The 26593-nt window shown below is 48.4% G+C and overlaps 1 protein-coding gene across 4 annotated transcripts; it reads right to left on the bottom strand.

The window, feature by feature from the left end:
- Positions 1–149: 149 nt before the first annotated feature.
- FYB2 (FYN binding protein 2) lies at positions 150–22928 on the bottom strand. 4 transcript variants are annotated; one of them, XM_062581220.1, is made up of 21 exons: positions 22819–22928; positions 22456–22501; positions 18360–19161; positions 17401–17595; positions 16244–16277; positions 13406–13506; positions 13092–13123; positions 11796–11827; positions 10859–10940; positions 10388–10544; positions 8552–8678; positions 8416–8462; positions 8040–8106; positions 6050–6133; positions 4459–4487; positions 3767–3824; positions 3089–3181; positions 1462–1546; positions 947–1103; positions 746–779; positions 150–302 (listed from the first exon to the last, which is right to left on the bottom strand). In XM_062581220.1, exons 1-21 carry the CDS (start codon positions 22839–22841, stop codon positions 293–295), a joined length of 2295 nt encoding a protein of 764 aa, XP_062437204.1. In that variant the 5' UTR covers positions 22842–22928; the 3' UTR covers positions 150–292. The 4 variants fall into 4 exon arrangements, 3 of the variants coding, with proteins under 3 accessions (XP_062437204.1, XP_062437207.1, XP_062437206.1); XM_062581223.1 differs by having other exon boundaries at positions 975–1103; XM_062581222.1 differs by lacking the exon at positions 150–302 and having other exon boundaries at positions 742–779.
- Between the last annotated feature and the right edge of the window lie 3665 nt (positions 22929–26593).

The raw sequence follows: 26593 nt of genomic DNA, 5'->3' as shown, positions 1-26593 counted from the left end.
AAATGCAAAAATGCTGCCGCTGTTCCAGAGCCTCCCGTGCATGTTTCAGCCTCACCAGAAAGTGAGAAAGCCCCCAAATAACTCATGGCAAGATAATCAGTGAAGGCGTGGTCTACATATCAGAAAAAAAAGGCAATGTCTCTTACACATTTAACAGCGTAAGTGTAAAAAATAAAACTTTATTTACATTCCCATGAGCTCTCCGTTGTTGGCAAACAGGCTCCCGCGGACACGCGACGCTCCAGGCGGCTCTCCAGGGACGCTCCATGGGAGGACACCACGCTCGGGACAGTTAGCAGTGTCTGTCGCAAAGAGAGAGTTTCACAACCCTGGGTACTTCTAGCAGTAAGGATTTTATTTGCACCAGCCGGAAATGGGCATGCAAAGAAATCATGTTGCAACAGAGAATTGAGCGATGTAGTTTGTTAACGTGGTGCACATACAGTGGACCACATCTGCAGCAGATGTAAATTAATATGACATAACTGAAGGCAGGCAAGCTTCTCCACTTTAAACCACTCATGGCTGAACAGTGGATTTTTTACTCCGTATTTGAACTAGAATTCCGCATATCAGTGTAATACGATACTAAAACCATAAATATTTATTTAACATTTAATACTGGCTGTTTACATTAACCTTCCCCTAGCTTCAGATGTTCTAGGTAGACTTCTGTAATCTACAGTATCCATATGTAGAGCAAGTAGAAAAAATATGCACTAAAATAAATAAAATCTGAGTTTACCTGAAGTTCAAATGCTCCACTAGAACATACCCATCTAAGAGAAAGATTAAAAAAAAAAAAAAAGGCAAATCAGTAAACTCCGAAGAAATAAAGCCGTAGCAGCTAAGCACAAAGAGCGTACTGTTGCTGGCTAAGCCAATTTGCTCCTCAAAACTGGATGGAAAACTGACTGCTTGTGCCAGAGAATTTCTGCAAACTTACATCTGCCCTCTGCATTGCGGCAAATCACCTCGTTGCCTTCCGTGGTATCGATAACGTCCAGCTGCTCCCCAGCTGTGACGGGCAGATCAACCCACCGCTTACTCGGGACCGAGCGCTGCGCCACTGCGGTGTTGATGACGCTGATCTCCTTGTTGTACTGCAGAAGATCAACGGGAACACAAGTCACTCGACATCCATACCTGCGTTACAAGCCCACCTGTACTACTGGAGCAGGTAGATTACGTGGAGACAGCAGCAGTTTGCTAGCGAGCTGATTAAGGTGATCTGAGGGAGAACAAAATATATATATATATATATATGTTTCTTGTGAATATTGGAAAATGCAAAGGGGGACTCCTTGGTGCAACATCTGTGAAGAAGATCCCAGATGAGGAGAGACCATGACCTGGCAGCTGGACATTTCTCTGAGCATAACCAGCAACTTTCCCTGAGCATGAAACATAGCTGTTCTCTTCCTCTGACACAGCAAAACTCCTCTACAGAGGGATACGTACCATAAAGGTTTCTCTGAACAACTTCTCTTCTTTCACCATCTTCTTGCTTTTGTCTGCGCCGCACTTGTTGCCTTTGTAGATACTTCTGCATGGAGAGAGAGACACACACACATCTGAGCTGTGCTGAGACAGCCCTGGGCGAGAGGAGCCCGCTGGATCGCTCACGATCGCTCGTTTGCGACCGTGACTTCGTCCCTTTTACATCTCCGTTTTGAACAAAACTTATTCCTGGCAGTGGCGTGGGAACACACGAGCACTTTATCAAGTGTTTCAAATTTGTCTTCTTAGAGAAGGAAGGTAGCAATTCACTTTCCTCCCCTTCTCCTCCAATTTAGCTCCATCTGTTTTTATTCACATTCAAACATAGATAAATCTCATGCTGAGTTTTAAAAAAAGAGGGGCTTGACACAGCTCTGCAGACATTTATATTGCGCTGTAAAATAAAACCCAAGGTCTTAGAACGGATTTAAGGGGAGCAGTGGCCTTTCACGCCAAGGCCTTCCCTGGTCCGGAGATGCTGCTCTTTGCTGTTGGACACATGAGGTTACAGCTGTGCCATTAGCTTAAAGATTAAGATGGGGGAAAAAAATCTACTTGCAATAAATTATTCATTTCTGGCAAACTTTCATGCATTTGAGAGGAAATAAGAGATGAAATAAGGGATTATTTTAGCTGTTAACAAGAGATTCTTCACTGCCAGTCTCAGCCTTCAAGAACAGTGATTTGTAACGATCAGCTGAAATCTCACCTGCTCGCCGATATGCTGTTAAATTAACGCATGGCTTTGTGCAAGGCAATGAGCAGCATTTGAGCAACCTACCAGGGGAATTCTGTGATAACACAGAAAACGTGCTGCTGACTTTCGTTTGCTTCAAAGTCCCGAACACCGGCTTGCTAAAAACTCATTACAGCACACATTTTTCTATCCAAGGAGTGAAATGAACTCTCCTGGCTCCATGGGAAGCTTATGCAGCCCCGGTAGCCAAAATTTCCCATTTGTGCCTCTATGTGCCAACAGTACGGCACGCAGACAACTCTATAAACCCCTCCAGGGGAAAAAAAAAGACCCGAGAAATCAATGCTTTAGGATACCGAGAACATACAGGCAATTACTGCGCTGTGTGCAAGGTTTCTAAAAAAAGCCGTGTCGCCAGAATAGCAGTAGCTGGTGCCCGGAGATCAAATATTTCACCCAGCCACAATTAGTTGCAGCAGGAATGGGGCCTGAGCTCAACAGAAAAGCAGCCAAACACATTGCAAGCAGCATCTTTGCGTCTTGGCTTGACGCGATACAACTTCAGGGTGAGACCCTCCAAGTATCTCCCACTTCTATACACCTCGGATCCAAGAGGTTTATTTTCCCTGCAGATACTTTCTGCAAAGTGGGCTTCAAAGGGAAAGACCCCGGCGCAGCAGCCAAATACAAAATGTTTCCTTAAGCAGGGGCAGAGCAGCAAGAAGATGCCGGCTCAGCCGTGACAACCCTGTACGACATGGGAGGAGTGATCGCCAAGCCCAGAGCGGGTCAGTGCCCCGTCCTGCTCCGGCAAACGGCTCAAAGGAAACCCGTTAGGTTCATCCGGCACATCGTCAGACAATGTGGAAAAAGTAGACTGGAAATAGAGACCTTTCCACATCTTCGCTGCTTTTCCTTCGGTCCTTATCCTCTTTTGACATCAGAAATTTTGGCTTCCAGTTCCTGTATCTGTCCTCCTTCTCTCTGCGAGGTGGGGAGAAGAACCACATCGAAATTAAAGTTTTCCAGCAGAATTTCTCCTCTCCTTCCCCCACCCCACAAAATTGTGTATGACCAAAGTCACGTTTTTTTCTCTCTGTCTCCCACCACCACTACCGCTGAAACGCAAACATCGGCTGCAGTTTACACCGGCCCACGCCGCTGCCGCAATCCTCTGGAAGCAAGGCACGCAGGCGTGCTGTTCCCACCGGAATTTAGCTGGCGAGGAGCTTGCCAGAACCACCCTGATTGCAGGCGCTCAGAGCTGAAGTTTTCCTTCCTTACGAAAACTGAATTTTCGAGTGTTTCAGGGAGCAGCTCTCTCCTTTTTGCATCTTATCTGGCACTAACCAGAGAGCATCTAAGAAACATTTTGGGATGCTACTCGCCAGATTACACACACATGCAGAGGCCCCGGGATGGCTTCCGGAGGAGCTGGGGAGGCCAGGCCAGACCTGACCTCGTGTGGCATTGCTGCCGGAGGTCTCCAGGTTATCCTGGGGGACCACAAACCTGAAAGACGTCTGCACTACCGCCCCGTGGTGCTGCCGAGCCGGGCGCCCTCCTCACCTCAGCTCCGCCTGCCCTGCCTCGACGTCGTCGTACGCGTCCTCCTGTGAGACGGCGGCTGCCACCGGGACATTCAGCATAGCAATTTGTTAGAACGCGCAGTTCTGGGTCCCGCGGTCAAAGCGATTTGTCGGACAAGGAAATTGGGAGCGCAGGTAGCCGCTCAGCCCAAGGGGCCAAGCAATGCGCAAGGCAGGTCCTAGGGCTCTGAAAACCAGCCAGCGCCAGCAGAACGGCAGGATGCTTGGGCTTTTGGTCACGTTTGCAGGCAGTTTGCTGGATGGATTTGACCAGTTGTCATGAGACAAACTAGGGGTCCTGCCCTTCCAGCCAGTTTAAGTGAGGCGGGGGTAGGGTGGAGGTAGGAATCCCGGTGCTGCAAGAGGCTCAGACTGTGTTTTACTCTCCTTGCTCGCAGCAGCCAGTCCTGCAGCGGGAGTGACTTCCCTGTCCCCCTCCATCCTCCTTACAGCCTCACTCTATTCCTCAAAACAGTCCCCTGTGGCCTTGAAAAAACAAAAACAAACCCCAAACCCTCAAGCGAAGCACAAACCACTATCAATTCTTTAACATCACCACATCACATGATTTTTAGAGAGGCACAACATAGAGTGTATTTTCCATCATGCAATACATTCGCCTCTTCATGCGCGTTAATCCCCTCGAGAGGCAGATGCATGTCTAATGCTTACCTAAATTTGGTACCAAACTGGAAGACAACCTGAGGATAGAAAGACGCTTTTAGAAACATCAGCATCACTGAAGAAAAGCTGGAAGGACATGACAAGCCAGCACCATGCAGCACTTGCTGCTGAGCCGGTGAAGGGGCACAAACTTGAAACACCGCCGGCTTTGACGGAGCTGCGTTCCCTGCTAAATCAACATCTCCATCCTTTGGCAGTAGCAAGAGCTGAGCATTCATCAAATAGGTTTATGAAACATCTACATTTCATTCCACGAACAGTGACAAATCCACAAGAGCCTCCTCCCCACCCCTACACCCCTTCCAATAGCTACAAAGCTGGTGGGTAGCTGTATGTCTTAGTAATTCCCTCCTTGCAGACTCCTAATATGTCACGAATTGACCAGGAATTCAAACATGACCATAATTGAGGTTATCAAAGATGCTCATGGACGCTTTAAGGGCTCTTTGCAGCAGGACATGGCATGATGCCCAGTGACTCTTCCTTTTTGACTGCATTTAGCATCTATGCAGGAAAGAGTCATCAGCATAGAAGGCAACATAGTGTGAAAGCAAACGTAAGACTGAGAAATCTTTGTCAAATAAGATTTCCTCCAGGCATTAGAAGCAATGAAGCAGCGATGGTGTCCCAGCACAATGAGAAAGTACACTGCACAGAGAGGTTCACCTCGTCTCTTGGGAAGAGCGTGGCAGCCAAGCACCACCTGAAAAATCCTCCGCAGCTTCCTGGCTCGCTACTGCCCTCAACAGTTGTGTGCGTATGAGCTAGACTCTACCAGTGGGCACACCACCACATCCAACAGACATCGTCACCAGCAAGAGTAGCGACCGTACAACAGCTGTATGGCAGGAGTGAGCAGCCAGCTTCTTTCAAAGCCAAATTCAAAACTTTCCAGATTCTTCTCCAAAGAAGTAAGAAAAGGCAGCTTTTGCCTGGACTCAAGGGTGAGGCACATGCTGGTGGAGGTGGAGGACACCTCTGCAGCCAGCTACTGCGCATAGCAGGGAAAAGGCAGTTATAAAGGAGTTTTTCATACTGTGAGCTGAGGTAGTTTTTGGAGGTTAAACCGGTGTTTTGAATATTAAATTAAGAGGACCCAAAAGAGTTCTGTGGAAAGTTATACAATATCCACTCTTTGTTTCGCTGCTAGCTTGCTAGACCAAAGACTCAACAGTAAACTTTTTCAGCAGATGCTGTTGCCAGCCTGACTGTAAATGGTATTTAAAAATGTCCACCCACCACCAACACATGTAGGCTAGGATTAGGCAAAGGCTAGCTGTTGTGGCTCTCGAGGGCTGAGTTTTTTATTCTAAGTTCCCCTGTGCACCTGCATCGTGTTGAGGTTTCAGGAAGGTAGAAAAGGCAGCAGAAACCCTCTGAACACCTGCAGGCGCTGCATGGTGCACATGGACCCATGGTCAGATCTGCCATAGCAGTTCCTAATGCAATGGAGGAAGCAATTTTGGAGTGGTTTTCCAGATAAAGCTGTATTCTTTACCCTCAGACTTCCTGCTCTCAAATTACTGCAAATACAAAAGCTCAGATTTGGAGGGGAAAGGCATTCACAACATTTTCTTACCTTAAGTTTTCCTTGAATCTGGTATTCTTCAGTTTAAATTTTTCTATCTTAAACATGTTTCCAAATCTCTTTTGCTTTTCTGCCCTGTCCAAAATAAAAAAGAGACTTAAATTTTAAGAGGAGCTAGACACGGAAATATGTGAGACCTGCAGTACTTGTAGCTCCGGAGATCCCGAGAGCAAGAGAGGAGAACCAGCAGACCTCAGACCCCAGACTGGGAATAGGCTTTAAGCTCTAGTGGCACCATGCAGATGTATGATGGATTCAATAGGATAGGCACAGGCAGAGCATAATGTGCTTAATTATGAAGGCTGAACTCAAGTTATTTGCTTAGCTTTAAAGGCTTTGCTGTGTTAACTAAAGCCGGAATAAATAACAGCAGAATTCCCTTCCTTCCCTTCTCCAACCCAACAAATACAGAATGATCTGGGTTTACTTGGACTAAAAATTCGTAATGAAAGGAACAATTCCCTGGCAGCATTCAGAGCATATGAAAGAAGGAACCTCAGAAGACTTCATATCTGTGTCTGACCCTGTGTCACGCATTTCTATCACATTGGTCCTCAAGTAAGGTGCTCCCCTCCCTGCACTTCCCTCTGAGGCTTCTGAAAGGGCTGCAAAACCACAGAGACTTCATGTTAAAGTGTCTACAAAGAACCAAGAGCCTCACACGGGGGACTTTACACATGCATGAGCACTGTTATAAATACTTCATGTGCATCAGCACAGCTAATCCTGCACATGGCGTTGATAGAAAACTTATGTCAAGAGAGGCTAGGGGATTAAGATACTGAACTGGGAACACAGAGCCTTTGGTCTCAATCCCAGCTTTGTCATGCAATTCTCTTGCGAATATCAGCAAGGTACACTGCTCTTCTAATTTCCTGTGAATTAGCAGTAAAGTTTCATTTTCATCACTGTTCAACACCCATATACACCGTGTATTTCTGCAGAAGAGGTGCAGAATGGGCAAGGAAAAGAAGCACGGTTTTATCGGCAGCACGCCACCACAAATATAAAATAAAGAGCAGTAAAACGGCCTTGGCCAGGGCGAGAGGCAGGTTTGGGTGCTGAATGTGCATGAGCTTGATTTGAGGCCAGCTGCAAGTCAACAAGCATCTCAAGCATCATCGTCCATATGGGAAAAGCAGCTGCACAGAAACACCGCACTGTTCCTCCCACGCTGCTCCTCAGAAGAGAGCCACCAGATGCGCTCAGAGTAATTTTGGGCAGCATCCGCAGCCCATATGCCATCCCCAAAGGCTGCCTCTGTCTCTTTCAAAGGGGTGCAGGAAATTTTTTTTTTCTGCACACGGAAAAGGAATCACAAAAAGCTAAGAAGTAAAAAACACAACCAACTTCAAGTTTCATCTTTTAATCCACTTGGAAGGCTCAAGTAACGTATAAACCCAAGGCTGCAAAACTCATTGCTTTTATAACACCCCTCTGGAGGCAAATATGATTAGAAGACATAAAAAGGAGCAGGTTGCAAGTCAGTTAGAGCATGTCTGATGCAGGCATTAGCTCACAGCCTAGACCCCTTTCAGTTTTCCAGCTTTCTGTTATCTGAAATGTGGGCATTTTGTCCCTTTTAACCTGAGCATTACCTCTTTTGGCACACACTAGCCTCAGAAAAAAAGCCTTTTTTCAGGTACAGCTGAAAAATGCTTTAGCTCAAGAGGAGGATTGTAAGACTTTCCTTTGTATTTGATGCAAGCAGAGGTAGCTTGCCATTAAGAAGAGTGCTTCCAAGGAGGGAGAGGGCTACAGGCTCTACCAGGAAGGCCGTACAGTTTAGGGAGTTAATCTGGTGACTATTTTCTGTTCCTTAAGTGTCAGCCAAAAGAAAAAGGGAGCAGAGTAGGAAAGAAAGCCACCCATCTTCTCTATGGTTGTATTCGAAATAAAAGCTTCCAGCCAGTACTTAGCATATGGGATCAAGGAAGTGTGGTCAGGATTTTCAAATACAGGCTCATAAATAGTGACTTACTCCACTTTTGTTGGATTATCACCCGTAGTCTCAACATCTTCATATGTTTCTTCATAGTCTCCTGAAACTTAAAACCAAGGAATGCCATTATCACGAACCCCGTTCAGTAGCGGTGGGTTGAGTCCTGCCGGACAAATTGCATCCAGGCCATGCTATTTTACCCTTGCAGAGCCTTCCAAGGCACTCAAATCAATTCCAGGCTAGACATGTGCATGGCTCCACACTGGTTATAATGGGAATTTAGAGCAACCAGGCTAGCAGGAGACACTAGAGACGCTGTATATTAAATGAAGTGTTCACAACATCCAGCAGGCACCTGCCCAAATGCAAAGCAGCCCCCAGTTCAAGCGTCCCAGTGCTGGGGAACTGCACTTACTGCAGTTGTTGTCTGGAGCCAACAAACGTGAGGCCTCTGAAGGATGGCTGCGTGGAGACAAGACGGAGGTATCGTATCAGTATCCGCAGCAGCACCGCTTCAAAAAGCGTCATGTAGAGTCCTGGTCCATACTCACAGTCTGCTTTGCAATCCCTCGACATCGTCATACACATCCTCTGATGACTGCAGAGGCTGCCCAGTGATTTGGCTCAAGGCTGTTCTTTCTTCAGCTGTTTTTGGAGCACCTACATGCACGTAGCACACTAGAAATGAGAAAATGCCTTTGCTTTAGAAGCCTTTGTGAGCAATTCCTTTCAGGTCAGGATTAGTTGACCAGGTAACAGTTGATGCCACTATAAATAAGACCTTTCAGATATCTTTTTAATTCTAGAAGTCCAAGCAAGTCTTTGTTCTGAGCCACTTTGAGAAAGAAAAGCAAAAAGCTTTTTAAAAACATTTTAGAAGCTTTAAAACATTTAAAATACGCATCAATATTCTCAATTGCAGGAGCTCTGAGCCAAAACCTCCTCACCTGAAAACATCCCAAGAGACTATTCATGTATGTTCACAGAAGTGATTGACAGAGGGCTTAGCGTGGACGGCAGAGCTGCTAAGATCTAAGCAGTGGGTCAGTCCCTTGGGAATATGCCTGTAAATTGACATGCTGGAAAGGAGACAAGGAGAGAGAGTGTCCCAAAAATGTATTTATTTGATCACGAGGTGAAAATAGGAGAGTACGAGAGTTGCACCTCATGAGATTAGAAGATTATTACTGGAAGAATCTGTTAAACTGACAATATTAAATCATTACTCCAGCTCTTCTTTTTAAATTTGTTAATGTAGAAATGTAGTGACACAAATAAAAACATACTTTCTAAGTGAACACATTCACATGCAGTCGATCTCACCATAAGCACGTGACACCGGATGTGCTGCAGCTAATGACCAATTTCTGCAAAACATTCGAGCCCCCTAAAGCAAAAGTCAGTGGAGAAGAGAAGGATGGGGGGAAAAGCAGTTCTCAGAATCAGCTTGTTTGGTCTCTCCAGGGAAGCAATAGCAGGAAGTTGACCCTGAATGCTTCTAAAAAAAAATCCTACCAGAAATTACCTCCAGCCATTCGCCAGTCAATCAAACCACCAGGTTGCTTACAAAAAGAGACATCAAGCAAAGCAAAAGATTTTTATGAAGTGATAAAAAAAAAAAAAGGACTGAACCAATATCACCAGTCCCAGCCATAATCAATTTAGACTAATATTCTGTCCATAGAGCCTAGCAGAACTACATTACATTTGAAATGTAGTTCACCTTTGAAATCCTGCTGTGTCACACTAACAGCTTTCAGAGGCAGGAGCAACTCTTAGCCCAGCCAAGTCCAAAGACATGTATACCTGAAGTTGCAGAATAATGTTCAGAGGGAGGAAATTTTAGCTGTGCAGCTCAGTTGCATATTGTCATCTCTGGATGCTACCTCAGAGCATCCTGATGGTCAGGGATAACCCAAAGTCAGATAAAGTAACCGTAAAAAAGCAGTTCATTGGAGCTACTAAGAAGATGGAGCAAGGAGCCATCCATCTTAGTAAAGAGTAGAGGCACAGGGGAGATGTCAGACTTTCATCCTGATCACATGTCTCTACCACAAGCCACAGCCAAACTCTTCTGAGACTCAATAAATTACGAGAAGCGGAGGAGATGGATTTCAACTCTTTCGGATAAGGGCAATCTGCTAGAAAAACAAACACCTCGGTTTGAGTTATGCAGATGGTTAACCGACTTAGGAAGCTCTTTGCAAAGCCAAAATAAATGATTCAGACCAGAATACAAATGTGCATGCAACCTTTTACCCTGGTTTAACTAAATTGGTTCAAGAGTTGCATCCTAATTTAACATCTTTTCCATATGGAAGAGACATTTGGGCAACAGATGGGACCGAGGGGTGAGGAAACACTCAAGAAAGCAACAAGACACTCACAGCGTTCTGCTCCATCTTTCACCAGCCCTTGCAGGGTAGGATGCTTCATAGTCTGGGCGCTAGTCACATCTCCTTGCTTCACTTGCAGCACCTTCTTCCCACCTCTACCATCCTCCTTGGGTTGGGCTCTGTAAGTCATGTACTCATTTCTGCCTGTCTGAGAGCAGACATTTGGTTCAGTCAATACAGCATTTAGGAACAGATTTCTAGAATATAACTTGTCTCTCTGTCAGCCTAGAATGGTTTCACACCCTTTCCCAATGGAGATTTTTAATAGGTGTGCATGTTGCTTGGCAACATTAAGTGTCTTTTAGCAGCACCAGTAATACAATGGGCAGGCAGAAGAGAGGACAGAAAAAACAAATGATTAAGGACTCTGAATATTTGCATTTATTTCTTGAAGAGATGAAGAGCAGAAGGGGAAGGAGTAAACTACATTACCTATTAAAAGGAATCTCAGGGACATGATACCTTGAATATTTTCTTTGCTTGCTGTTTCTCTCTTTCAAGACTTGTTTTTTCATCATTTTCATCCTCTACAGTTCTTCCAGGACTGAAAATTTAGGTAATGTCAATGAACTCAGAATAGAGACACCTCAGCAAAGTCACAGACAAACAGATTTTGTATGATTGCATCTAAATAAGCAGCTCATTTTCCTTTTGAACAAGGTTGGAAATGCCATAGACAGCCAGGACTAGAAGCCAGAGCAAAGCCAAATCTGAAGGACATGGGTTACTTGGCATAATCACTCTTTGAAAAGAGGCAAACCAGGATCACTGTATTTTCTAGCAGCAGGAACATCTAGCCATTTGCCAGTGGTCGCAGCTGGGTCATGGGCCATCCTTGTCATGATGCGACGTTGCAATTTAGGAAAGAAGATAGCAATGGGAGGAAAAACGGAGTGCGTTTTCTCAGACATCACAACATGTCCCACTGGCAAGCGTCTAGAAGTGAGGCGTTTTATCACATGCTTCTTCAATCACCATTGAAAAACAGCCTACAGCGAATGACAGTAATTAAACGCTGCGAGGAGTTAGAAGCGCGTCATTTATATTTGACACAAGTGAGGTGAAATTCGGTGCTGTCTTACTGCACAACTTGGGACCTGAGACTAGGTCTCCCAGTTGGAGAGCATCATACCTCTCCCTTCTTACACTGATAAAGGTCAGGTTTCAGTATGAAAAGACAGTATGCTTTTTTGTGCCAGAGGAAAGAACAAAAATCCCCTCTATACATATGCTTTGGACTGAAAACAAGCTTTGAGCCTTACATGCTGACACAGGGCAGCCCGATCTTCTACACTGGTCACGTCTTGGTCACAAATGAGTTTATGAGCGTTACAGTTTTCTAACCCTAACCGGGTTAAGTATTAGAAGAAAGAAAGAGGGAGAAAGAAAAGGAAATTACCTGGATTTGGCAACGAGAATATTTCTCTGCTTCTGGAACAAAGAAGAGGAAAGCCACTTCAGCCACAGCTCTCTTCAACAGTCAAACTTTTAAACAAGGCCTCTCCTGTCATCTAGTATTTGAAGAAGTATTTCTTTAGAAAGCCCAGAAGCATTTTACATTTGGAATAGTCATCAGACAAGGATATTTCCTCTGCTTGTCAGGGCAGGGAACAGGCATATTGACGAGCTCTATAGGGATAATGTAATAGCACAAGGGATCAGGCCAGTGAAGCTACTGGTCGCAATGAAAGCAATTACAGGTTGGAGGGCTTACAGAAGAGGAGAAATATATTTTATTGCTTAAAAATAAAAATTTTCCAACCTTCCATAAAATAAGAATACAGAAAAGCCAGAGCAACTCTCTGCAAATCACATATAGATAAGTGCATTTGGAAACCTGTGCTATTTCCTGGACAACTTGATCGCTTTGCAAGTCAGCACTTGAGTGTGGAATCTGATATTTTTCCAAAGAGCAGCTTTCCCCTCTTCTAACAGAGCCAGGACCCATACCCAATGCATAATAGTTTCCTGGCATGAAGTGACTGTTTCTTCTCCCCCAGCCGTCCACCACTAGCTACGGCTCTACCTTTGAGAGCTTCTCTTCGGGAGCTGGAGCAGCCCTTTCCTTCCCTTGTGTAGCCCTCCTGTCTTCACTGCAGGGACCCCTCAGCTGCTTGCTACCCTACCAAGGTGAACTGTCACTTACGTTTTCACCAGGGAAAAACTATGCTAGCCTGCAGCACAGATATCCCTGCAGGAAGGGACAAGAGTCTCTATGGTCTTCCCTGCAAAAGTTGTCCTTGCTCATGAACCAAAGCTTGAAGCATGCTGCCATGACCAGGAAGCTTGCTGAATTCTGCTCTCGTGGCTCACACAGAGGACTACCAGCAGCAGCCTGCCTTTGGCAGGAGTTTCCAGAGCAACACTGTGCCATTTCCCTTAAAGAATTTATAATCTCCTTGATACGCATGCTTGGCGCTTATTTGGTCTACCACCCACATTCAGACAGTGTTACTACTTTCTTACATGTTTACAGGGGAAGTTAAGGCAATTGGCTCTCTTCCCCGAACACATTTGGAAACCTCATTAATTTTCATGCTCCGTTCTGCAATTTCTGATTTATTCTTTCAGAGCCTTCACAGACAAAAATCATAAAGATACATTTGGCAGATACAAGACACATATATTAAAAGTTTCTAAGGAGGCAAAGCACAGTCAAGTCTGAAATACCAAGACAGGCAGTGAGGAGACCTACCTTGTAGCGCTCTTGAGGCTCTGACTCAGGTGCTATAAAAGAGATTTGTAAACAGATATTACTTCTTAGTCTGTGTTAAGGTCCCTGAGCTTTTAAGGTTAAGGTTAACCTAGCTTTGCCCACACGCTCAGCATCCGGGCACACACATACTTTTACCATACCCTACTGGCCACGGTCCCTTAGTATGCTGTCAGAGGTGGCTTGTGTTCAGAGGACCGCAACAGCCACAACACTGTTTCTGAGCTTGAAGAAACTATATTACTTCCTTTAAAAGCTATTGCTGAGATAGCATGTGATCGATCTGAAGCTCTTGCCTTGGAAAGTGCCTTGACCGGCACACAAGGCTGTGGAGTCCCCAGGCTGATTCAGGTACAACGCTGTGTCTTCATAATTATGCTGCTCTTCAAGTTCGGCACTGGGAGGGTGAGAAGGAAGAGAGAAAAGAATTTTCTTTTAGAAATCAGACAAAATAACTCATTTTGAGAACAAGAAATTGAGTCCTAGAGAGAACAACATAGGCCTCTTTCAACATGGGGCTATGATCAGCCTCAAGGAGGGCTTGTTTTTGCCCACACCACCTCATGCCACAATTTGGCTTCACAGGCACAGAGTAAAGACTAAGTAGCTTTACTTGTTGCAAACCAGAGGGAAAAGAAAGTCCAGGTGAGTTTTACAATAGCGCGATCAGAGGGAGGAACGACAGCCAAGAGCAGGTAGTGCTCATGCCAAAGGCTCCCCCAGCGAGGGGGGACCGAACTTGGTTATGGGTGAGGATCCTACCTGTGGGCTTCAAGGAGGGGATTTGTGGTGATGAGCAACTGAGACAAAAAAGTATGGGGAAGCTCAGAAGTTCAAAGTCGGCACAGTGTGTGCACAGACAGTAGCACCTCTACTGCTAAAAAAAACCCTGCCGTACTTTGCTGCAAGCTCGCTGCCCGGCCAATATACATCTGGGCTTGCGCAGCCTCCCCACGGCCAGGGGAGCCTGGCAGGGAGCAGGTCTGCTCGCGTTGGGGCCACACAGCAAAGCCCAGTATCCAAAGGGTGCCGGAGGCAGAGACAGCCAGGGATGCAATAGCTCAGGACGCCACCACCCCAAGTACAGGCCACCGTGGAGGAAAGCAGCTTTGCATTCGGCAAACGCACTTTCCCAGCCCTCATAAATAAGCTCTTGAGAGACACTTTCTGCACGGACACCACCTACATCAGAGCAACACCATGCAGTGGACAAGGCTAGTTAAGATCTCATGGGAAGTTACATAACAGCACCAAAAAACCTTCATTCCCCTGGGCTGCCATGAGCGGGATTTACAGATCCCACTGTGGCTCCTGTCCCGTGCCCAGAGCAGAGACGCTGCGTTTGAGACTACTCCGGAGGAATTTCTGCCCGCAAAACCCAATCATTTAGCTTTTACCCTGGAATTCATTTAATCCATTTACCCCAGTTATCACATGGTTAATATTTAACAAGTGACCTACCATAAAGACCACATCACAAGTATTAGAGTAAGATAACTAATCTTGCAGTAATGTATTACTAGGACAGCTTCCTTGTGGTGCATGACAGTTATACTGCCAGCATAGAGCTGGGCACGTAACAGATAAAATATCTTTCTGCTTGGCTTGGAAAAGAAAAGTGAGTTAATTTATAAACTTACAGAACACCTATATTTGAAGCAGATCTTTTCTGAAAAGTGCAGGTTAAAAGCTAAACAAAACACCAGCCGATGCTGGCAGGAACGTGTGAAAAATACAACTTACTCTGTTGTTAGCTGCAAGAGTTCATTGCTCGTGCACAGACAGTATCTGAAGAACTTGGCTTTTTGTTGTTTTGTTTTAATTCAGTCATTCTATTTCCTATTTTCACAGACATATACATTCTTACATCCAAGAACAAAATACATACAGGAATATTTCTCTTCAAACCAAAGCTGTGCACTTTTCTGTTCTTTGGGTGAAGAACCAGGAACACCATATAACCCCTTGCGGCAAGTCACAGACATACCAGAAGACGTTATGATTCCCTTGTATACAAACACTATTGCGTCCATAAGACTTTTGAGCAGTTTCAGATATTTGCTGTATAAGAACCTGAAGTTCAGTGGTCCAATGCAGTTTGCAAGGCATACTCGTATTTCAGTGCTAAAATCCCCTTTAGCTGTTCTGCTCCTATTTTCTGGCACTTCAGCTGGGTCCCCATCCCTGCAAGTTGTGACTTGCTTTGCTTTTATGGTACTGAAGTACCATTACCAAAAAATATCAGTAAGAGACTGGCCGAAATATGTATTTCAATACACCAGTAGATTAAAGATTTCTTAATCAAGGCCCTTGCACGCAGGTTCAGAGACGTCCATTGCTCCATCAAGCTAGTCTGGACCACTACGCAATAACATCTCGTGGCAGAACTAAAGTGCCAGGCATGGGGGCAAGCGCTCCTATAGCCCATGGCTCTGCTTGCTGCATAAACACATGCAAGAGCAAAATCCTTTTCTGCTGCCTTCTCGCTGGAAACCTCCAGCACCTGCTGATTACGCTTAGGCTTTGTTTCAGCAACAGATCTCAAAAGCCTCTCTTTTCTACAAACACCAGCCTTGAGTACATGGAAAACAGGAAGGGGGGAAATGCACAACATGTGGGTGGGGAACGGTCTTTGAAACCAAAGCATCAGCAGTCAGAAAACGCCTGGTGTTTTCCTTGCCACCAGCTAAGCGAGGCCTAACGACGCAAGCGAGCTGGAGGGCAAGCTGCTCAGCGCTGCCTTAGGAGGCTGGAGGAGGAGAAAACATGGACAAAACTTTCTGCTTTAGGGAAAGGTCATCGCAGCAAGTTTCGAGCAGGCTCTAAGGTCACTGCAAAAAACACAGCAGCTATCTCCTGGACACGGGGCAGTGTCTGGCTTTCAACAGACCTCTGAAGAGGAGGCTCCAGACCCTATCTTAAATAGCATCCACCACTCAAGCCCCCAGCCCTCTGCAGATGTGAGAATGAAATACTATCGTGCATATAGTGATAGGAAGAGGGCATCGCTCAGGGACCCCACCACACATTGCCCAGAGCACGCAAGGACCTCAGGCTCCTTCCAGCGTCCGTCAGGAGAGGGAGACGCTTCTGCTGCCTGTGAGCCCGACTTATTTACCCGGTTGCACACTTACCTTTCAGGAGTCAAGTACTCCTCCTCCGCGGCAGCTGCACACAAACACAGAGAGGATTAGCGTTTTGGAGAGCTAGCCGCAATGCTGCTCTCCTACAGAAAACAAGGCTGGGTGACGAGGAGGGGCGACGACGAGGGCCCATCCTCGAGGCCGGCATGACACAAGGTTCCCAGCACGAACAGCGGGCGCGGGTACGTATGTTCGTGCGGCGTTATTTCATGTTTCTAGGCCACCCTCCCCGGCTTTCTAGGAGGTCAGTAACTGAGCACCGCTGCGAAGGCATGGAGAAGACGCCACACGAACGTAACTAGTTTCCTTTGTCACGTTAACACATCCAGAAAAGGCAAGTATATTTGGGAAGAGCTTCAGCAACATGCTTTCTCTTTCCCTCTTACTCTTACCAAGCCCTAACAGATCAATAAACACCGGCACAGCAAAGCCAACAAGATTTTAGCCAAGCCCTTCTCAGACATACATGCATTTCCTTTTAGCTTCATCAAAAGCTGTCCCTAAATATCTGGGTATAATTAAGCTTGTAGCTACAAAGAGACAACATTCAGCAGCTTAATAAGTCATCCAGAATATTCTACTATGCGACATCAATAAGTTTTTATTGTGGGAAACCGAGCTTTTGCATTTTTTTTTTGATGTTGGAACACTTAAAGATGTTGCCCTCTGACTGCATTTAAAACATAAAGGGGGGATTAGCAGAGCAGCTTCGGCTGATTTTATTGTGCCTTCCCCCAGCTGTATTCTCCGAAGCCCTGGAATTTCACAGCAATGCAAAGCGATAAAGATCAGCTCGCGGCCCGAGCAGCTGCTGTTGTTTTACAGCCAGCTGTAAACCGCTCGCAGCACAGAGGCGCTGCAGTCAATAGCGAAGGGGATTTCTGCGCCGTGGATCGAATCCAACACGGAAAAACATATTTCTTTTCCGGATTAATAAAAAAAATAATATTTAAAAAAAAACAGTTTCACTGAAGCTGCTGGGTTCTTTATCACGTTTAAAGAAGATATTAGAAACAAGCCGACAACGTGCTGCTCCCGCTAGGGAGCACGTGCTCAGAGTCGCGGCCGTTGAGATGCGAATAAATCGTGCAAGTTTGTATCCGGATTACGTAAAGCTCGTTTGGGGAGAAAGACGCAAAATCTCTTACCTTTTTCCTTTCCTCTGTGGAGAGGAGGCACCGTGCTTTGGAAAGCACCGAGATCGACTTTCGGGGGTCTCGCAGGCTTCGCGGGGGCAGGACCGAGGGATTCGGCTGGAGGAAGTGGTTTCATTTTCGGCAGCTTGCTGCGCGGAGCACCGCGTGCTTTTCCTGCTCCGGATTCACGGGAGGGAGGCTCCGGCTCTGCTCCAGAGCACCATGAGGCAGTTATTACCTCTCGTTTAAGTAAAAACCCTGTGCAGGATCAGTCGTTGCTGTTCAAACACTTCTAAACAACCTCTGCTTCCTCCCGTGCTCGCAGCTGCTCCGCAGCTACCACGTGCTGGAGCGCCGGAGCGAAGCGGGAAGCACGCTTCCCTGCCAGTTTCCCTGGATTTTAGAAAGTTAACCACATCTGGGCCTCCATTCTCGTCAGCTCCCTGCCTCCTGATTAGAAAATACTAGGCTAACTTTCTGTGCCAATAAAACTTTAATGTGGCAGGATTTAGCACAATTTTTAGCAAAAAAAGAAAGATTTTGCTTTTTTTTTTTTTTTTTTTTTTTTTTTTTTATTAAGCAAACAGCAGAGATGGGAGACCCTAACTTTATCCAAGCTTGGGGCTCTTTGGGGCTGGTTTCTAACCTTCATGCTTTCCTGGGAAGAAAGGGCTCAGTCCAACAGTCTAGCTCAGCCTCTTGTTTTGAGAGTCCCAACTACTAACAATTTTTCACCCTGATGCCTTGAGTTGTATCTGCAGATTCAGAGCACCACCAGTAAGGAGAGCTTTTGTGAGGATGCTCCTTGCTCTCACCCACCGTGTTCACGTACAGGTGGCCTGGAGCCACCTCTCAGAGCCAGGGTGCCCAGGAGAGCACTGTGTCATGTACCTATGAATATATATATATATATATATATATATATATATATATTTTTGCACGCTCACTGTTAGGAATTTAGCATACTATACCTTTCTGGTGTTGAGGGAGCTGCACATCATAACCTGGCTGGCAGGAGCTAGTTGCAGGAGTGCTTTCGACAGCTAGCTGGTCAGAGCTCCTGTACCTTCTGGGTAGACGGGGCAAAGTCAGAGCCTGGGAAGTGGCCAGCTCACCGCCAGGCAGAGCATCCTTCTGCCGCGCAGGGAAATCCAGCGCTTGCTCACTTCGAGCCGTTCTCATCCTGCCGCTGTCCGGCGCAGCCTGAGCACCCGTCGCCCTCAGCTCCAGGTGTGGCTGCACGCAAACATTCGCTCTCCGTTGGGTTGGGAGTGTTGCACCAGCTTTCTCACTCCGGGCTAAAGTGTTTTCCCACATCTGTAGGGCATAGTGGAAGGAGCTTTGGGATGGAGCAGCCTCCGGATCTGTTCGGGCTGATTCTTGCTGGTCAGCGCAATCGGGCAGTCGAGGCTTCTGCGAACTGCTCTCGGAGGAGTTCACTTCTTTCTCCACGATGTTGCCTTTCTGCTCTTCATTTCTCCCCCTTGGATCCATGTTACCAAGCCTGGCTCTTGGCTGCACCAAAGGTTTGCCCTGGACTAGTGCTGAGGGTTGAAGAGCAGGAGGGAAAGGTTCATTCTTGCTTTTTAATATTATCATTTCTGTCCCATTCAAGGACAGAGAATTGGAAGCATCCTTAATCTCAGAGTCCAGCTTGTGCATGGCTTCCATGGGTGGTAGCACCAGCTTCTTGGGCGGCTGCACCAGCTGCTTGGAAAACTTAGTGTCGTTCTGAAATTTTGCGCGGAGGGCTCTGAAGTCAGTGACATCTTCCTAGGTGGGAGAAGAGCACAAAAACACCCGCGGTCAGGTGGCAACAGACAAGTCTTGGGGTCCCTTCAGCGAGAAAGAGGCCACAGACTCTACCCCAGCCGCTGAGGATATGCAGAGCCTGGTGCAAATATGAAAGCGGCAGAGCGGGGTTAGCCCTCGTCTGTTCAACACGCGCCCGGCAGCGCGGGCAGAAGCCCGTGCCCGGCTCTCGCGGGCAGCTGCAGAGTCATCGAACGGCAGCAGCAGGAGCCGGCGTGGTTCGGCACCCTGCAGGGTGCTGGGACCCCCCACGAACAGCAGCAGCGGGTCAGTCTGGGCTCCTGCCACCAAAGGGTCCTACGAACCTCTGCCGATAAAAGGCAACGGAGCAGGGAGGGGGACGCGCTCGGAGAGCGGAGCAGGGAGCGCCGGGCCGGCGGCAGAGGGGCTCCCGTCCCACCCCATGCTGCGGAGGGACAGCAAAACCCCCTCTGGTCTGGGCAGCGAGCGCTGGGGAAGGCTAGTCCGTTCGCCTCCGTACGTATGCCGGGACCCCAAGTTATCTGCGATTTAGAAAGAAGAACTGACCGGTGACACCGTACTCTGAAAGGGCACTTAAAAACCCACTTCGTTTCCCATTTTTCTCCCTGGTCCCACACTGAAAAAAAAGGAGACCACAATTTTTGCCTGCAATATCAGGGCTTAAATTCAGCCCCAAACTGAACTAAGGAGAAAATATGAAGAAAAATTTATGAGCTACTTAAGTCCTTGAACTGCTCTATAACTTTTTATATGCCTTGATTACATTAGGTGCACTTCTCCGGCAGCTTAGTTCAATGCGGAGAACTGTAAGGCTGCGCGAGAACCTGTCTAATGAGGAAATTGGAAAAAATTATCTAGGACAGAACTTCGTTATTCTGAAAAAAGCCCAAGCCTTAAGTGTTAAGGCAGAACAGATGAATAGCATACTGAGGTTTTATTGCATTTAATTGCACGATTTATTCAACACTGACAATTTCTCTTGAATAACCCCTTTCACTAACTTTATTACTTTCATGGGGCAGTGCATGATGTAAAGAAACAGCCCCTGGAGGAGAGGTTTGAATTGCTCTAATTATATTTCATATTAGTGGTCAGCAGCGTGATGCAGGGTAAGCTGTCCAGACAGTCTAATCTAGAAGAGAGCCTATAGGGAACAGGAGTTTTGAAAAGCATACGGAAGATGGATCAGATTAAAAAAAAAAGAAAGAAAGAAAGAAATCCCACGTTTGCCAGAGCACTCCAGCGATGCCAGCCAGGAAACAGAGCAGAGCAAGGTGCCCTGGTGCAACCGCGTGAAGCCTCCGCGCGTGCCGGAGCAGCGCCTGGGCACTGCAGCGCTGTTTACCTTTCCCTGCTGATTTTTATTTGCAATACTGCGCTCCTCAAGCAAGGCGTTGGGACGACAAGCAGGGTTTCGGGCAAACCTTTCCTTGCCGCTTGCCGGGGCAGAGACGGCCAGGGAAGACGGTTTGGTGCCGCGCTACCTTTAGTTAAAGGGAGATGGGTGCAAGTCTCCCCACTCTTTTTTTTCTTCCTTGAGTCGTTACTCCAGTGGCCGGGGCCGCCCCGCGGTGACGGCCGTCGGGGCCCGCAGAAATCCCCGGGCCGGTGCCCCGGCGGCACCGAGGGGGGGGCTGCGGCGCAGCGGGCTGTAAATCAGACGGTCCACGGGGGCAGAGAGCTCGCTAATAAATTTAAAGGCCTGCCAAAAGCTTGCAAAGCGCGTTATGGCTACATCTGGCCAAATAATTCTCTGCAAATAGCGCATTTGGCAAAACGAGAGAGAGAGAAAGAATGAAAAGGAAACAGGCTTTCTCTGGCCGGAAAGCTGCGACGGCTGGAGGGGCGGGGGACAGCGAAACATTCCGTATTTTCTCCCTAGAAATAAAACGCTCTTCTAACATTAACATCACCCCTGGAGGCAGAACGGGGACTGACTCGCGACTCCGATAAGGAAAGGCTGGAGCTTAGCGCCGATACCAAGGACTAACTTGGTCCCGTTCCCCCCCCCCCCCCTCCCCCCCCGCCTCTCCGCGGGTCAGCGCAGCGATTGCAGAGCCCGGGAAAAGAAGCGGGCTGGAAAAGCCGCCCCCTCCTCCTGGAGGGAGGGAGGAGGGGGGAAATTCCCACCCGCCGCCTGCAAGAGCCGCGAACGCTTCGCGCAGGGGAGCGGGCAGAAGCGCCCGGCGCCGCGCAGCCCGCGAGCCATCACCGCCGCCACGGCCGCGCCGCGGCAGCCTGCCCCCGCCGGCCCGGCGAGCCGCGGCGGAGCGGACCCGACCCGACCCGACCCGACCCGACCCGACCCGCCAGCAGCACCCGGGCCCCAGGCCGGGCCGGCCCCGGGGAGGGCAGAGCCGGCACCCGCCTCCCGCGCCGCGCCCGCCTCCCAGTCGCGCACACAGATGTTTCCTATGCGTGCGCATATATTAAAAAATTTATATATATATAAGTGCTCGAGGGACGGAGAGCGCACAGGTGAGCGGGAGCAAGCTGGGGCTGTCGATTTTGGCACGCACAGGGTGCCGGGCGTGCGGCATTGGGTCGCACCGCTCTTTGCAAGCGCACGGGAGGGTTCCCCCCCCCCACCCCCCCCCCGGCTCTTCTGTCCCTTCGTTTATTTCCACCTGATCACTTAGTTCTCTTAAAATTTCAGAACCTGCTCGGCTTTTAGCGACACCTCTCCCGCCACCAGCGGTGGAAAATGCTTGCAGCCTGCCTCCAGGTGGGGAAGGAGCCACCAGCCACGTTCACGTGCAACCTCAAACCTACAAAAATAGAGGGTCTGCACGTGGGAGAACGACCCCAGTGAGCCCCCTTGGTGAGGAGGGACCAGAGGTGGGTGAGGGACACGTGGGGCTCAGCCTGGGACCCCCCGACACGTCCCCTACATGACGAGACACGTTACGTGACTCACAGCATCCCCCAACCACCAGCTCTGACGCCAGGACCTGATGGCAATCCGGAGAAACGGGGCAAGCGTTCGAAGCTGTCCCGGATTCCTGCCCACGGGTCCGAGGGTAACGGGAGCGATACCTGGCAGAGCTGGGGAAGAGCCGGTTGGTGCTCGGAGGGAGGCAACAACGCAGAGGCAGCGCGGAAGAGCTCCATCAGGAGCACGGTCGCTGGGGACACGAGTCCCGCTGCGTGGCAGTCCCCGAGATGAAAGCCGGGGTCGCACGATCCACGAACCCAGAGCAGAGCCTCCCGGCTCTGTCTGCAGGGCCGTGAGTTAAAGTGCTGCTGGGGAACCTGGGGGTCACGACTTCGTACCTGCGGTCCTCGGGAGAAGCGTGGGGCAGATCCCTCCATATGGTCTCTAAAAAGCAAAAGAAAAGCAAAGATATTTGAAACATGCTTGCGTTTTATGAGTGCCGGCCCTGGCGGGACCCCCGCTTGCCCCACCGCCCCTCTAAAGCAGCCCCAGTGCTGCCATGGCTTGCACCAGGTTGTAACAACTACAAGGGGAGGGCGGCACGGCTGGAGCACTGCGTAGCTCAAGCACGCGTGAAGCGAAGCCAGGCTGCTTTCTCCGGCTCCGGACCTTGCTGGGGAGCGACGGGCGAAAAGGGCTGGCTCTGCTCTATTTAAGTTACCTTTTAACGGGCCACACGGCACAGTTTGCTCCGAGCTTACCTGGAGAAACTTGGCAGGAACATCAGGAGCCTAAACCGCGGCTGTTCTTGTTCTTCCTGAAATGCCCACGGAAAGGGAGTTAATCCTTTCGGTCGCCCTTGCTTTCCTGCCCCACCTCTCCCTGCAGCGTCACTGCTCCTGCTCGGTCCCAAGCAACCGGCGCGCTCGCGTAAACAGAGCCCGAGCAGCAAAACGCGGCGGCCACGCGGTCGGCTGCCGCCGCCGCCGTCGGGAAGGAGCTTTGCTTTTTCTCCGCGTGCATCCCCGCCAGGCGCTGGCATTCCCAGGACCAGCCCTGGTTCAAATAAAATGCTATTACAAAGAAAAGCAGCACTCGGGGGTTACTAGCAAGAGGGTACAAGCTCCTCGGAACAAGCAATTTCAGCCTAGTTAAAAATTTAAAATTTTAGGATTTGGAGGATTTTTTTTGCAGGGATTCAGTTAGTATCTTATATGCGCATATATACATCTAGGGGCTGAGAGTGCAGCATTCAGCAAACATCTTTCCTGAATTATTCTTTCGTGCTACTTTGTGACAGGTAGGATTTGTCATATATTATAGGTACCTCCTTTTTTTTTTCTGGATTTCAGTGCAGTTTTATAATAGCTTAGAAGCAACAGTAGATCTGGGGAGTTTTGCTCATTCCTAACCCTTCAGTCTTTTAGAAGGGAGGTCACAAGCATGACTAGAGAAATTTTAGGACAATTTATCTTCTTCCAAAGACAACTGTGTTTGGGTATTACCTGTGACCTAATGGCTGGCAACGTTAGTCCAGTATCATCGTATTATAGGTTGGGGATGGTCTGACAAGCTGTTTTCACTTGTCACATCCACTCACAGTGACTGCGCTTTGATGTCAGACAGCACCGGTGGGAAGAAGATTGAGGGTGGATCGAGGAAAACGCCCATTCCTAGTGGGTGATATTACGGGATCGTCCTGGGTGTTTGTGACAGGAGGGAACATACTGTGGCTGGAAGGGAGTAGGTGGATATATCTGGCAGGACACCTCAGAATACCGAGAAATGGGCAAAAGTAGATGTTTCACATGAGAGAAGAAGGGTGCATCCAACCACTCCCCCCTGCCCAAGAAGTGCAAGGACCTAAAGCCACCGTGCAAACCAGAGAAGGGTTTTCAGGGCACCTGCCTCGTCCAGGGCAGGACAAGGTCCCACCTGGGTCTCGCTGCACGCAGTGAGGAGAGAGTCGAGCCAGGTCCAGGCAGCCCTGGCCAAGATAAGCCCACCTCGTTCAAGCCCTGGGAGCACCCTGCAGAGCATTGGTGCCTGCTGGAGGGTCTCGTGCTTGCAAGGAAATAACACGCGCTCAGGTTACATAGCAATTACTGCGTGCGATTTCCGATGAGGCCGTAAATGAGAAGGGGAACAACCTTTCCGGGCACAGAGGTGCACAAGCGGGGCACAACCGTGCACTGGGTGGGAATGTCCAATGCGCGGTTTCTGCCTTACTCCGCGTCGGCTCCAGCTCCTCCGTGCCCTGCTACGTGGTCGTATCGCGGTTTTCCACCAGAGGGAGAGATAGGATCGTTTGTTTGATTTCAGATACACTCGTCCTGTTTAGAATCACTGAAATTAATCAGAATTTTTTTTAAAAAATGCAGTATTATCGATCCCTATATTCAGGGATGACGCTTTTCCTGGGTATGATTGAGCATGGTTTAGAAGGGGGCCCCATCTAGCTACTCATGTGGCTCATTCAGAAGTTTTAATATCGGCCTCATCAAAGCACTATAGTAGTCGAGAAAAAGATTTTTAAAAGCCTTGCGATGTTTCAGGGTTTTTTTGTTTTCACTTTTTTAATCAGTCCAAGTTTCAAAATTGTCTCTGCCCTATGGCCCTGATCCCACAAACGCATTAGCGCATTCTTGCTTTTAAGCGTTATACCCAACACGAATGCTCACGTGTTTAAGGCTAACCATGTTTACGCTGGACAAATGAGTATTACTGCTCCAATTTGGTACACACTGGCGCCAAAGGAGAGCTGGCCTGTGGTAGGCTTCTGGTCTCTAGTCCCTAGGTGGACTTTTTCCCCCATCTTTGCAGCTCCAGTGTCCAGTAACTGGGACCTGTGCCCGGCCAGCACGTAGATGATGCTAGCTTTCCTGCTTCCCACCATTCCAGCTTGCGGTTGAAGAATAGGAAAACCTTAGTAAATGCCATGCTGGTGCACAGAGGAGAAGCAGGTTAGGAGTTTGCACACACGCGCCGCTGTCTGCGGTCTAGGAGTATCACCGTGTTTGCTAACGCTCCTGCCAGCGTCCGCGGAGGAGGGTGCCCTGCACGTCTTTGCTTTGGCCGGCAGCGAGGCTGCACACGTGGGTACGAGGCCTTCAGTACTGCAGGAAGTTCAGCTAGCCCAGACTCCTCGACTCTTCAAAACAGGAACTAAATTAAGATTTGCAGCATTCCATGAATAACGCAGCACAAAAAGTTACAAAGAGAACGCAGGCATAAAAAAGGATCACGTTCTTAAGTAACCATGTGCCCTGCAGCGAAAACCTTTCGAATGTACTGAAAACAAAAATCTACATATAATGAAAGTGCAAATGCTAAATTGCTGGACAACACCATTACATTAGTTCTTGCAATGTAACTTCCCCCTAGAGCTAGGCTCGTGTAGACAGCCGCGTTACCAAACGCGCTGTTCAGGTACTGTTTAAAAGATCAATGGATTCTGCAGGCAGAAATTAATTCCCGTTGTTGTGGCTAACACACGATTGAACCGGAGATTTCCGAAGTGGAACGAAATAGCACGTAGTTATCGGTGAGGAAAAGAACGATTCCCTTGTGCCGCCCGAGCAAAGCGGGAGGAAAGCGGAGCTGCAGCTCGTGCACCGGCCACCTAAATCCGTTCAGGTGGCACCGAGAACAGCCGGGAACGCAGTGACCACATTGGTTTACACTGAGTTAACCTGCCCCGATTTCAGATACCTAAGAGTTTTAAACGAGGAGTCATGCATCTTCTAATCCTACAGTGGCAACGAAGAGTCCTTCGGCGTCAGGGAAAAGAGCTTTAGGACGAGAGCAGTCGCGAAGCGCCCGGTGCAGATTCCCGCGCACATCGGCGCAGACGCCGTCACCAGTGTGCTCTGCGGCGAGCTGGGGCCCTGGCCGCTCGCGGTCCCCATTTGCTCGCTGCTGAACCGCCGAGCTCCTGAAGGTGACCGCCTACCTGTCGAGAGCATCGCCAGCATCTCAAGCCAGAGGCTTAGGGAATTAATTCAGGTGTAGTGGCAAGGATGCAGCGCACTTTTGAGACAAGTTCAATTTGTAACGTTATAAATAGAACCAGAACTTTTATGTATATGTATCACTTTGGTAAAACAGCACCTTTGAGAGAGGTTCTGTAATTTCACCTCTAGCAGGGTGCACGTTGCTCCTCAGCTTAAATCTCCCTCGCCCATCAGCTTGAAATTGTTGATGTGCCTGATTGCACAAACCCGTCCAGCCTCTTCTCTAGGAGACGTTCCACAAATAACTTTCATTATATATATGATGTGTTTCTGAGGCTGCTGTCGGCAGAGAGAAGATGTAATGCTTCTGCAGCCTGGCTGGGTGCTGAGGAGGCACGTGACTGCGCAAAGCGGCCCGTTATGTTGAAGGACAGCAGAAGTCTGGGTTGGAGACAGGTTTGGCAGATGCCGGGGTGGCTCCTGCTTTGGGGACAGCAGGGTCCATCCCCACTAGAAACACGTAAGCATCGCTAAAATCTTTCTTGGCCATTCTGTCTTAATAGCGATGGGCAGAAGGTGGATG

This window comes from Rhea pennata, chromosome 8, assembly GCF_028389875.1.
Source record: "Rhea pennata isolate bPtePen1 chromosome 8, bPtePen1.pri, whole genome shotgun sequence".
Classification (NCBI taxonomy): domain Eukaryota; kingdom Metazoa; phylum Chordata; class Aves; order Rheiformes; family Rheidae; genus Rhea; species Rhea pennata.
The sequence above is the reverse complement of the archived record's forward strand: the minus strand, read 5'-3'. Positions and strand labels throughout refer to the sequence as shown.

Bases quoted from the DNA above. Each gene is read 5' to 3' on its own strand.
- FYB2 (XM_062581220.1), bottom strand. From the start codon at position 22,841: ATGTTCCTGCCAAGTTTCTCCAG. The intron at 22,502-22,818 runs GTAAGCTCGGAG...TTTGCTTTTTAG, and splicing joins TTCCTGCCAAGTTTCTCCAG to AGACCATATGGAGGGATCTG. The intron at 19,162-22,455 runs GTACGAAGTCGT...TCTCCCACCTAG, and splicing joins GCTTCTCCCGAGGACCGCAG to GAAGATGTCACTGACTTCAG.